At 42.5% G+C, this 12,260-nt stretch overlaps 2 protein-coding genes across 2 annotated transcripts; both read right to left on the bottom strand.

Moving 5' to 3' along the window:
* Nucleotides 1-249: 249 nt before the first annotated feature.
* Nucleotides 250-4,768, bottom strand: LOC123445249 (exocyst complex component EXO70A3-like). Its single transcript, XM_045122211.1, has 5 exons — nucleotides 3,728-4,768; nucleotides 3,444-3,562; nucleotides 3,231-3,340; nucleotides 2,933-3,034; nucleotides 250-1,913 (listed from the first exon to the last, which is right to left on the bottom strand). Exons 1-5 carry the CDS (start codon nucleotides 3,888-3,890, stop codon nucleotides 446-448), a joined length of 1,962 nt encoding a protein of 653 aa, XP_044978146.1. The 5' UTR covers nucleotides 3,891-4,768; the 3' UTR covers nucleotides 250-445.
* A 103-nt stretch (nucleotides 4,769-4,871) lies between these two features.
* LOC123445248 (putative disease resistance protein RGA3) lies at nucleotides 4,872-9,857 on the bottom strand. The gene is made up of 2 exons (XM_045122210.1): nucleotides 6,244-9,857; nucleotides 4,872-5,476 (listed from the first exon to the last, which is right to left on the bottom strand). The coding sequence occupies exon 1, from the start codon at nucleotides 9,668-9,670 to the stop codon at nucleotides 6,278-6,280; it is 3,393 nt and encodes a 1,130-aa protein (XP_044978145.1). The 5' UTR covers nucleotides 9,671-9,857; the 3' UTR covers nucleotides 4,872-5,476; nucleotides 6,244-6,277.
* Nucleotides 9,858-12,260: the final 2,403 nt, after the last annotated feature.

The raw sequence follows: 12,260 nt of genomic DNA, 5'->3' as shown, positions 1-12,260 counted from the left end.
GTACAAGTAGAGCCAACATAACACATGAGGCAGCAAAGTTGTGTTCATCATATGACTAATACTGTAACAAAGTAAAGGACAAATGAGGACATCATACCTCAATGCATTAACTAATGGATGATTGGATGTACTAAGTGTGTAGTTGTACCTCTTGTACTTGAGGAAGGAAGCAATATACAGGGAGATCGCCATTTTCTATTTTGATATCCCCAAGTCCAAAGACTGAACCTTACTCGTGTCGCACAAATATAAGTTCTCAAGTATATTTTTAAAGATATAAATAGCACCTCCATAGCAAAAATATGTTTTTAATTAAGCTGATTCAGCTTATCATTTACAGGGGCAACACACGAGGGACAGCAACATAGGTACAATATACAAAGCTTCTACTAGCGCTGTCGTCTTCATCCGCTTCCGCACACATAAAAGAAATTTAACTGCTACTTCATCCTTCAAACAATTCGCTAATTTTTCTTTTCCACTCCAATTCAAAATCATTCGCATTTTGTTCTGCAGACTGTCTCTGACTTTCCAAGTGTCCATGGTACGCTCGACTAACAAACTCAAGGATCTTCACACGAAGCTCATCTCGAAGAGCTGGACTGGGTACCTTCCAACAAATCTGGCAACTGCAAGCTTCATTGAAAGCCGAAGCAAAACTCTGCAAGGGAGTCAGAGACGGAGCAGTGTACCAGAAGTTGAGCAAGTTTGTCCTTGCCCTTTTACTGGGAGGCACGCTTCTTGCAACCTCCAAGGTGGACGTAACAGGTACCCATAATGCAGATAGGTAACTCTTTATGTACCCCTTGATGCAGGATTGGCGTTTCTCAAACCACTTGGCTTTGACAGTCAACTGTACATCTGATTGCTTGACTTCTTGAAGTATGAAGTGTATGTTGTTCATCAAGAATATGCACCGGAGTCCTTTAGAAGCAGCACATTGCTTTGATTGTTTATCAATTACTGATTCCAGATCAGTGATGAGTCCAGATACTAGACCACCTGTTAAACTCATTCCCTCAACTTTCAACAGACTGTCAGTGTAATCATGACCTAGAATCGTATCAAGTGAAACTTTATGCTTCACTAGGAGCACAATATATCTCATGAGGTACCCAGAGATCGGCAGAATATCTCCATCCAGCACTACTTTTGGTGAGTTGTAAGTGTGAATCAAGCCTTTAAGTTCTTTAAGTATTCCCCTTACAGAGTCTTCCAGTTCTCCAAGAACATCTCTGATGGATTTTGTAGAGAAGACTTTCCTGAGAGTGGGGGCAGCATCCACGAGTGCTGTGTACATGTTCAATACGCAGAATAGCTTCTCTGGTGACTTTCGCACCTCAAGGTCAGATACCATTGAAGCAACAGCGAACAGACGCCTAATAGGTATTTTCACTGCTTCTGAAAGGTCATCATGTGTAAATCCATTGCATGCACGATGATTTTGCATGAGGAGTTGCATCTTCAATGTCTTGAGAACACTGACAATATAGTCCAACACTGCAGGCCAGCTCTTGATGGATTTCCAATGCGCATCCCCTAAATTTTGTGAATCTACTCCAATGAGTGAGTCAAAGCCACCAATGAACTGGCACCCAGTGAAGATGTCGCAGTACTTGATGTGAAATGCCTGGTACAGGTCCCTTGAGTGCTCAGCTAAAATTTGCTGGTTTACTAGCTCCCTGAAACTGTCAAATGACTTGAGACCAATTATAGCGTTGAATCTACTATCATTGTATATATAGGTAGTATTCATCACTAGGGAAGGGTCATCAAGATGTTCCACATCAAAGGCGTCAGCGGTGCTACATGAGTTGAAGAAAGAAGAGGATTTCGTGGCATTACTACTACTGCCTGAGAAGTGGCAACCTCTCAAAGAAGGCACGCCAATTTTTCTGTCTGTGTGCTGATGCCTGTAAATAAATGAGTGTGAGAAAAATGCTGATGAAACATTAATGATTATAGAAGCTAGCAAGACTGTCATGTCCGAAAACTATTAGGGGAACAAATTGTACTATGTTTTAGGGAACTATAACAAAATCGTTTATTCTGGCAGAAAAAAATATAGTACAGTTGATCCAGTCCTTTACAACCGAGAAAAGGGGATAGGCTGGCAAAATGCAGGGCGACAAATAATTTACTTCAAATGAATGCCCGTGTCTTATAAAAAGAACATCTCTTATCATGCTGTGATTGATTACTGGAATTGTACGTAACCTTTTTCCTATTAAGCAGAATATATATGCCGTCAAGGGAAACTTTATAAAGCTTGAAGTGTGGTACCAAACAGGAAGCAGGTAAATATCTTTTGTCAATTGTTGTACAGGCGTAACGCTTCAACTGTGTTCTAACCTCTCATCTGGCAATGTCATCTAGAACTGTGTTTTGACCTGGCTTGGTCTTCTGCATTACACGTCGAGTGTCCGGTTTTCACCAAAACGAGCAGGATGGGCTCCGGCACGAGGAACATTTTGGTGGCTTGGCTCATCTTGAAGGAGTGTAATAAGAGGGTTTTCAACAATGAGTCCATGTTGTGGAGAAGCTAGTCGACAGAGTCAAGGACGAATACAAGCTCTGGTGAAAGGTGGGGGCAAAGGGTCTGCTGCAAGTATTGGCTTAGTCGGACTGTTGGTCGGGTAGCTCACTTGATCATGGCGATGCTATAAAGCCTTGTACAGTTTTTATTTTATTTTATTACACCATTGTACAGTTTTCTTTTCTTTTAATCGTGTCGTGCCTTTGAGTGTTTGGCCATTCTTCCCGCGAGACCCGTTTATCTATCTTAATGTACTGAAATTTACTCCCTCCGCCCCAAAATATAAGAGCGTTTTTGACACTAGTTTAGTGTCAAAAACGCTCTTATATTATGGGACCAAGGGAGTAGTTCCTTTGCAAAAGAACATGTAAGGTTGATTAAGGATTTGTTCCGTACCTGCTGTCAACAACAAATCCGTTATGGAGGTACAGAATATTGCACAAACAATCAGCTTGTTTCTCCAAAGCAACTGCTCTCCTGCTCTTCCAGCCATGTTTTCTATATCAGAATCCAGAGTTCACATTAGAAACTCAAGCACTAGTTGTACTTGGGAAGTCACAGCGACATTTAATACTGTGCCAGGCTGCCGCACCAACCACATCCCACCAGAATGACGTGTTTAATCGGTATTCAAAGCATATAGTATTGTACAAGCATCCAAAAAAACATACGCAAGTAGCAAATAGTAATATACCTTCTTTTAGCACCCATAACGAGTGTGGTAATCTTATGCTCTTTGATTACCTCCACAAGTGCAACGCCCACATCTTTATCATTGTCAATTATGAGTATCTCCGCATGGACCTAGAAGAACACACAGTATCAGCGTTCTATTGTTTCCTTAAAAAAGAAGCATTACATACAACAAACGCAAATCAGGAGCAATCATTTAAGTTTCAGCATTCACCTCATACAATTGCAAGCACTTCTTGAAGTTATTCTCAATTATTTTTCTCATATTCGTCATGTGCACACAAATACTTTCTTCTGTCAACGTACTCGCTGGCACCGGAGCTCCCAATACCGCTGAAACAAACAGCTACAAAATGTTAAGAGGTAACAAATATACGTAAATTTTTGCTAAGTGACGTCCCGTCCACAAGCAGCATAACTACTTGTGATTCATAGGAATCGAGGGGATACAAGTATGCTATCAGACAGACTAGATACAGAGAAAAGGAGAATTCTTACTTGGGATAGCTGGCCTGTGGATGTGGACAAGAACCAACAAGTTATGCTGTGGGATGAAGCAGCGCGAAGCCCATATGAGAGTGAGCCACCACTGCTTAGGATCATCCCCCACTGCCAGGTGTACCTTCTCACTCGCAGATCGGGATACAGTTGTCAGATGCATGAGTTCAGATGTTCTTTATTTCCTTTAGTGCATTAATCAACAAACATTCATGCACATATTAGCTCCACATGTATTTAGTCTCCCCAAAGGGTCTGCATTTTGTGGTTTCTTGTTGCGAAATGCCTGCTGTGGATGGTAGGTTATATTGTTTCAAAGGTAAAGAAAAAGTTTCTGTTGGGTTTGCTAGAAAACAAAGAATAACTCCAAACCACAACGGGATAAAAAATTACCTTCTTGTTGCCCAATGTGTTGTCTGGACAGCATATTCTCGTTCTAAAGGAGTGCAGAGCAAGTTTCTGCTAGTTCCAAGGAAATACAGAAAGCTGAATGGGACAATAAGGGCTGATAAAACCAAAGCTCAACGTATCACATCTTCAGTTCTCTACATTGGTGCACTGATCATCCTTGTTAACACCGACGGGATGACGTATTCCCAAACAGAAAACAGGAGACCTTTTTGGATGAGGATCATGAGGTGGATTTTAGCTGTATTCCAAAATGGATGATGCTCCAGGCATGCAGTCTGACTTCACTGCCTTTGACAAGTAATAATTAATAAACCGATTTAGGTTGGTTATGTTGAAATGGTACCCATTAGATTCGTCGCGAAAAAAGTTTCATGGTTTTTTTCCGACTCATTTACATGATCTATACATATAAATGTAATAGTCAAAATAGCACTGACCCTGAGAAGCCAAAATGACATCTAGTTTGGAACGTAAAGAGTACAATTAAGTACAAATTTGATTTATATGGCAACCAAAATATACAGCTCATTCTTTCCCGTTGATTCCCCTAATTCAGTCCCCAATGGGGTTGAATCACGCCCTTATGGTCCTGAAATGAACAAATATTTTGGCCAAGGACACACACATCACAAAAATGTCTCAAATCAGCAAGAATGGCAACTCCTACAAGATGGCACATGATAATGAGGAAACAAGGATTTCTGTACAACTTGCAGTATGACAGTAATTTATGTAGAGCATAAACATTATATTGATTTCAAACATTTATACGAATGGTATTCAGGTTTATTCTGGGAGAAAAATACAAGAGGGGGCATGTTTCCATTTATCCTGTTGATATGGCAGCATTTACATTACAGTAATTAGTTAGTATCTCAGAAAATCTGTGATCTGTTCTCTCTTCAAACACTTTCATAAACACTTAACAATCTCTTCATCTGTCTGCGATTATACCTTTCCGAGAGTCATACATCTTGATCTTAACTCAAATGCCGAAGCAAAGCAATTTCATGGAGAAGTGAAGTGACAGATGAAGACTCCATACTGGCAGCCAATGCATTCAAATTAGGTTTTAGAACTATGACCACAAGAGCTTCTACTCCGTAAGTTCCAGTGAGTTTAGCTTGCGGTAACATAAGTAGGCCATGCCCTCAAATGAACAGACATATTTGAACCAGTAGCTAGTAGTTGTTTCCTCACTAAGCTTTGGAGTTCCCCAGAATCTCATCAAGACATTCCAATTCTATATGTAGATATGCATGTAGGACCTAAGTGTCAACTTCATGTATGAAATCCAGATATTGGCCCCATAACCTCACACAAACAATTGACAGAAACCTAACAAAGGTGAACAAAAGATGAACTATGAGGAAACATCATAGTCCAGAATCCAAATCATAACAATAGCGAATAATAATGGGGATAAACATGAACAGAGTTATGAAATACTCAAGTAACATTTTAACCAGTTGCATTACCAAATGGAACAAAAGAATGTCAGTTCAAATTTTTCATCAATGAAACTATTATCATACTCTGCTTGGTGCTACCTAGCTTTTGTTGAAGGCATGGCACTGCAATGTTAAAAGTTACTAGTGCATGAAGACAAGGGCCATCTTGTTAGCCTGAGTAAATCAGTTTAGTAATTTCATCAACCACTTGCTGCCAAATGAACTATCATCGTTTGCATAGTGGTCTATATCTGTTGTGAGACAATAAATGTCGTGGAGGAAAAACAAGAATCCCACAAGCTAGTGTACCCTAATAACAAGCAAACTACCCAAGACAGTAATCCTAGTTTGAAATAAAATAATGAAAAGAATAACAAAGATGTGCACTCGACAGTAAGGGTCCGAAGTGTACATATGTTGATACACTAGTGTGGAACATTGAATATATTTACTTTATACAGTGGCTGCCACTTAATCTCCTAACCAGAAAGATATCAAGGGTTATCACGTTTATCCTCGATGACGTCCGATTGGTTAGCTCCAGCAAATAGGATAACATATGTTCATGAATATAGCTGGCTAGTTTTAGATATTAGAATCATAAAACACTGCAAAACGATCAATGATCCATCATTGTTATGTAAGAGAACGTACCGTGCAACAACTAACAACACAAGCCATACAATTATTATATTGTGATTTGGGAGATAAAGGCAATCTTCTCCCACTCTGGACCTTGCCTCTCAAGTAAACCTTCAGTCAACCTCGGGTCGCATCCAACCAGCTGAAGAAATTCCAAGGACGGTGGGATACTGCTCGGTAATGACTGAAACCCTGGGCAATATGATATACTCAGTTTATTAAGAGATATCATTCTCCCCAGCGCAGAAGGTAAGGACTCTGCTGTGATCATTGGACACCTCTCAATGATCAAACTTTTCAGGAAAATGGAGCTTTCCAAGGTAGCCAACGAGGAAAGGTTCTGGCAATTCTCAAGGCACAAGTGTTGAAATGTTGTAAAATACCTTGAACCAACTGGCAAGACAAACGATATGATATTCTGGCAGTCAATTATTTCCAAGGAATCAAGACAACTTAAGTGTTGCAAACACAAATTCAGCCTTGTACCATCCATGTCGCACTGGCATAACCGTAGTTTTCTTAGTGATGTTAGTACCTGAAAATTTTCGGCAGCCACTGATCCCCAAGGACCCCTAATGTTTAGAACCTCAGTAGCTTCAAGGTGTCGCTGATGTAACAAGAACCCTTCACTCAGAATACTTGCACAAGAAATTTCCAACATGAATTTGCTTGATCTAGATGAACAATAAGGCGACAACCTGAGATATGAAACTTCTTTACTTCGTTCTACCGTCACTCTTTTTGTTGTATAAGGAAGCAAGGGCACTTCAATCAACTTTGGACAGTTTGAAATCTTCAACTTTTGCAGGGAAGGGAAGAAAGAGTCACCAGCTTCTCCTGTCCAATGAACTAAATTCGGCATGTCATCAAATTCAAGATCCTTTAGTGATCGAAATGCCATCAACCCGCCATAGAACATAGGGCCAATTTCAGTAACAGAATTCATTTCCTTCAAGTGCAACACCCTCAGGGTTGTAAGCTGCCCCAGAGGAGGAAGAAACTTCCACCTTCTGCAATTAACTAGATACAGAGCTTTCAGGTGGGATAGCGTTTTCAGCTCCAACCACCTCGGCGATGATGCCCCTTTGTACCTTGCAATGTGAAGTTCCTCCAGATTGGGGTGAGGTTGTAAGCAGTTCAATATTTCAGCATCTATGTTGCGACCAAAATCTACATTGGCAAAGCTCCATTCAAATTTTAAAATGTTCACATGCTGCTTGTTTGCCAATTGAGCTTTGCAAGCTTCCTCTTTGCATTGAACATTTTCCAGATTCTTGATGTTAAGAACCCCATGAAGATCCTTCATATCCTTCAACTCTTCTATGGTTTGCCCCTTCTCCTTTTTAACATGGAACTCAACAGAACCTTGAAGGTTAACCAGACTACCGATACCTCTTATCATAGAGATGTACTTTGAATCAATGCGAAGATGTCGCAAGCTGGTCAAGTGGTTCATACTCTCAGGAAATCTATCAAGCTGGCACTTCGGAATATCGAAAGTCTGGAGATGCAGTAATCTGCTCACAGATTCAGGTATTGTCTTGATAGTATCAGGAAGTGCTATGTAGCGTAGATGAGTTAGTAGGTCAATTGCTTCAGGTAACCTGGATATATCACATCCAGTAAAATCCAACGTGCGCACATTCTTTATCTCAGCAAGAAAACTATCTGGAATAGGATTCGGAGGCATCAACGGATCTCTAAACACAATTAGTGTCCTTAATCTCTTCAAGTCATATTGGTTTTTTATCAGTCCTAGAGAGTTACTTGAAACTGACAAGTGTCTAACAGTTGGCAGTATGTTTCTGGACATATCACCTTCGACCCTCCCACAATCACCATCAGAAACCATGTGTGCCAAGTCATGAATCAAGTCATGCATGAGATAGACCATTTTGTTTCCTTGCTTGAGCGTCTGAAAGAATGATCTCGACAAAAGTTGTTTGAAATATTCTCTACCACAATCCTCCATGCTTCTGCCATTTTCCATCTGAATGAAACCCTGAGATATCCACATCCTAACAAGTTTCTTAGGCTCAAACTTCCAATTCTTCGGAAATATACTGCAATATGCAAAGCAACATTGCAATTGTGGTGGCAGATGATAATAGCTAGACAAAAGTGTGGTGACAACATCACCATGAATATCTGCCTCCAAGATACTGTTCCAATACCTTACCCTTCGATCAACATTAAGCATCCCACCAATAACTTTAGCTGCGAGAGGGGATCCTCTTAGCTTCAAAGCAATCTTTCTCCCAATCTCCTGCAACTGTGGATATTCACAACTCTTCTCACAACTCAATGCGTGCTTCTTGAGCAACAACCAATGCTCTTCGGTACCCAACCCATTCAGCATCATTGGGATCCTTACACCTAGCATGTCAGCCACCATCTTCATGCGTGTAGTGACAACTACTCTGCTATCTTGCTGACCATTCTTCAGAGGTGATAGTAGCTCCTTCCACTGGTCCACGTTCTGCGAATTCGTCATCCCATTATCAACCCAAATATCATCAAGGATGAGCAAGAACCTCTTCCCTGCAACGGCAGAACGCAACAGGTCCTGCAGATAATTAAAATTGACTACCCCGCGATAGTCCTTCCCCTCTGTAGCCAGCTGCAATATCTCCCTAGTAAGCTTCAACAGATTCATACAGCTCGATACGCCCACCCACATCCGGAGATCGAAATGAACCTGGAAGTTCACATGATTGAAGGCCATCTGCACCAGCGTCGTCTTGCCAATGCCACCATCGCCAACAATGGCAACAACCGGGACACCCTGGTTCGCGAGTTGAGCAGGGCCAGGGTCACTATACCCGACTAACCTTTCCATCAGTTCGGCGAGCTCGCGGCCCCGGCCAAAGAGAGTGTCGTCGACCGGGACGGCAGAGCTAACGTTGCCGGCCGGTCCGTTACCAAGCCGCGGAGAGGCGGCCGCGTCCAGCTTGACGAGGTGGGCCATCTCAGCGTAGGCCGTGGAGGCGGCGATGAGCTTCTTGAGGACGGAGGGCAGCCTGCTTAGGGGCTCGTCGGAGCAGAACAGGCGGCGGCAGAGGGAGAAGGGAAAGTTGAGGATGCGGCGGAGCTTATGGCGGGGGGCGGCGAGGGAGTCGGCGAGGCGGCCGTAGTGGATGTCGTCGAGGAGGTCGTCGGCGTCGTGGGCCGCGTCCCTGAGGCGGTGGATCCAGGCGGCGAGAGCGGGGTCGGAGGGGCGGCGCCGGGCGTGCTCGACGTTGGCGGCGGTCACCTTGAGGCGGAGGAGCTCGTCGGAGAGGCGCGCGAGGTCGGCGCGCGCGTCCCCAGCTCCTCCCGGGAGGTAGCGCGCGAGGTCGTCGGCGAAGGACCTGGCCCGGTCGCCCAGGCACTGCAGCAGCGGCGACACCAGCCAACCCGCCGCCGCGCCGGCCGCGGCAACCGCGGACGATGGAACCATGTCGGGGGTCGAGGAGGCTGGTGGTCCCGATGGGAGTGTTGCGGTGGGAGGGGCGGAGGCACCGCCGCGTCCATGGTCAAGTAGGGGATCCGGGGGGGACGGCGAGGCCGGCGGCCTTGGAAACTTCGAAAAAAATCGAAACTTGGACGAAGTTTGGCTGCTTCTCGTCTCCTTTCTCGTTCGTCACGATAGGACAAGAGAGGTTCACATCGGGACGTTCGTTGGGCCGGTCCCGTCCGGCCAATTTACCTCTGGTCCGCGTCTATTGTGTTGGACCGGGCCGTGTGTATCTAGAGAGTTCATCACTTCACTTGCGGCCTGTTGTTTATCTAAAACAAAAACTTGTGGCCAACGTTTTGAAATAACGGATCCATGAAAATAAAAAAACTTACAGACTATGATAAGTGGCATACATGTAACGTCGCAATTTCAAAAAGGTAGGAATGATGTTTGAAAAGAGTATTCCTAAACTAGTGATTTCGTCAAAAAACGAAAGATGGTAAATGGGCTAAGTCTGGCAAACGGGTCGTTCTCGTCACACACTGACCCTGGCCCATTTACAAGGGTTGTGCAGGCGCCACGCTTGAGGGTCTCTATAAGCGACCTTTAGACAGGATCACACGAGTTCCTTATATGACACATTAAACATTAAAATGTCCGACCTTCGCACAGAGAAAGGGAAGCTAAAAATCAGTTGGTCCCGGCCGTTTAAATTTGTTTCGGTTCTGAGAGCCTTCTTAAAGTTCCAACACCAGCTTTATGGGTTTTGGGAACCTTCTAGGAGGTTCCTGAACCATGTCTTTTCTCTTTGTTTTCTTTTACTTAGTTTTTATATTTCTTTCAATCTCTAACTTTTACTGTTTCTTTTCAGATTTTTTAAAGTTCATTTTTCAGAATGTTTGGAAATTTGAATATTGTTCAGAATTTCGAAAATGTTCTCTCTTTCAAAATTTCTTCATAAATTCGAAAATATTCAATAATGTTAGTGGTTCCAAAATTGTATTGAATTTTTAAAACTATTAATTAAAAAAACAGAAATTCAAAAAATGTTCGTGATTTTAAAAAACGTTTACATCTTGTGTCTGTGTTTCTAAAATTTGTCCGGAGTTAAAAAAAAAATCAGATTTTGTTCAGGATTCCAAAAAATCTTCGTGTTTTAAAAATTATTCTTGTTTTCAATGTTTTTTAGGATTTTCAAGAAATATCCTTTTGGCAAAAATTATTCACAAAATTTATTAATATTTGTTATTCTCAAAAAATATTCATGTTTTATAAATGTTAGATTTTAAACAAAATCCCTCACAAATTTGAAAAATGTCCTACTCTTTTTTTGAAAAAATTGTTGTTTTGATTTTTTTAAAATATTTTGGATCTTGTGTTGTTGTTTAGTTCTTATTGCTTTTGTGTTATCTATTAGACACAAGTGCGAATTAGTTCTAGTGGCTAGCAACCCTCTTCACTATCAGGAGGGTTGTTATCCATTCCTCATGCGGGCTATACAAATTTTTTTTCATTGTGTGAAGCATTTGTTACAACATCCGTTAATGCCCTTGGTGAGGTATATAAGAAGTTGAGAGAAGGGGGTGAGTTTGGCAACCTATTGAAAAAAAGTTCATAAGGTCCAAAACTCCCTTGATGGCCTAAGAGAATCCTCAATCGGTTGTGGACCATCGGAGGAGGAAAAAGTTGTTGTCACGCAACTGCGTGAGGTGCTTTGGCAAGCGAGTTGCTAGCCACTAGAGATTATTGAGAAGGACTATGTGTGCGAGGAATTTAAACAGGAATTATTTGATATGGTACCGTCAAAGGGACGTTCACTACAGGAATCAGCTTCTTTGCCGTCTGCCATAACAGACGGCAAAGAGGATTCCACCGACGGCATTGACCAATCCGCAGACGGCAAAGAGAACACATGTCGCCAAAGATTATGCATGAGCTTACGACGACATTGTAGATTCTTTGCCGTCAGCCTACCCTAAGCGGACGTCAAAGCTCTTTGCCGTCAGTGTCAAACACTGAGCAGTCGGTAAAGAATTTGAGACGGCAGCCGACAGGCGACGCCTTCGGTAGGGCTAACGGAGGCTTTGTCGTCTGCTTCCCTCCGCATCTTTGTCGTCTGCTTCCCTCCGCATCTTTGTCGTCTGCTTCCCTCCCCATCTTTGCCGTCTGCTTCTATGGACCAGCACAAGGTTGGGCAGCGCCTGTCGGCTTCTTTGTCGTCTGCCTCCCTACCGCTTTGCCGTCAGCCTCCGAAGCAGCGGACGGCAAAGAGCCCATATGGCCGTTGCTGCTGCCCAGGTTGCACAGCTGGGTGCCATGTGGCACCTTTGCTGTCAGCTGCCTGATGGCAAAGGCCTTTGGCATCAGCTGGCAGACGACAAAGAGTCAATATTATCACATTTTTGTTTATTTTTTCTATTTCACAGCTCATATATATATATAATTCGTAGCACATATATGATATATAGGTCACAACACATATATGATATACATATAAAGTTCATCAATGCCATTTGTTCATCAATGTACATCCCATATATCGAAAGAACCAACACATACAAAGTTTCATCCATATATACATACATATAGT

The sequence above is a fragment of the Hordeum vulgare genome, chromosome 3H (genome assembly GCF_904849725.1).
Source record: "Hordeum vulgare subsp. vulgare chromosome 3H, MorexV3_pseudomolecules_assembly, whole genome shotgun sequence".
In the NCBI taxonomy this organism is placed as follows: domain Eukaryota; kingdom Viridiplantae; phylum Streptophyta; class Magnoliopsida; order Poales; family Poaceae; genus Hordeum; species Hordeum vulgare.
This window is presented reverse-complemented; position numbering and strand designations above follow the sequence as displayed.

Bases quoted from the DNA above. Each gene is read 5' to 3' on its own strand.
- LOC123445248 (XM_045122210.1), bottom strand. From the start codon at position 9,670: ATGGTTCCATCGTCCGCGGTTGCCGCGGCCGGCGCGGCGGCGGGTTGG.
- LOC123445249 (XM_045122211.1), bottom strand. From the start codon at position 3,890: ATGCATCTGACAACTGTATCCCGATCTGCGAGTGAGAAGGTACACCTG. The intron at 3,563-3,727 runs GTAAGAATTCTC...TGTTTGTTTCAG, and splicing joins CCACAGGCCAGCTATCCCAA to CGGTATTGGGAGCTCCGGTG. The intron at 3,341-3,443 runs GTGAATGCTGAA...GTGTTCTTCTAG, and splicing joins AGTGCTTGCAATTGTATGAG to GTCCATGCGGAGATACTCAT.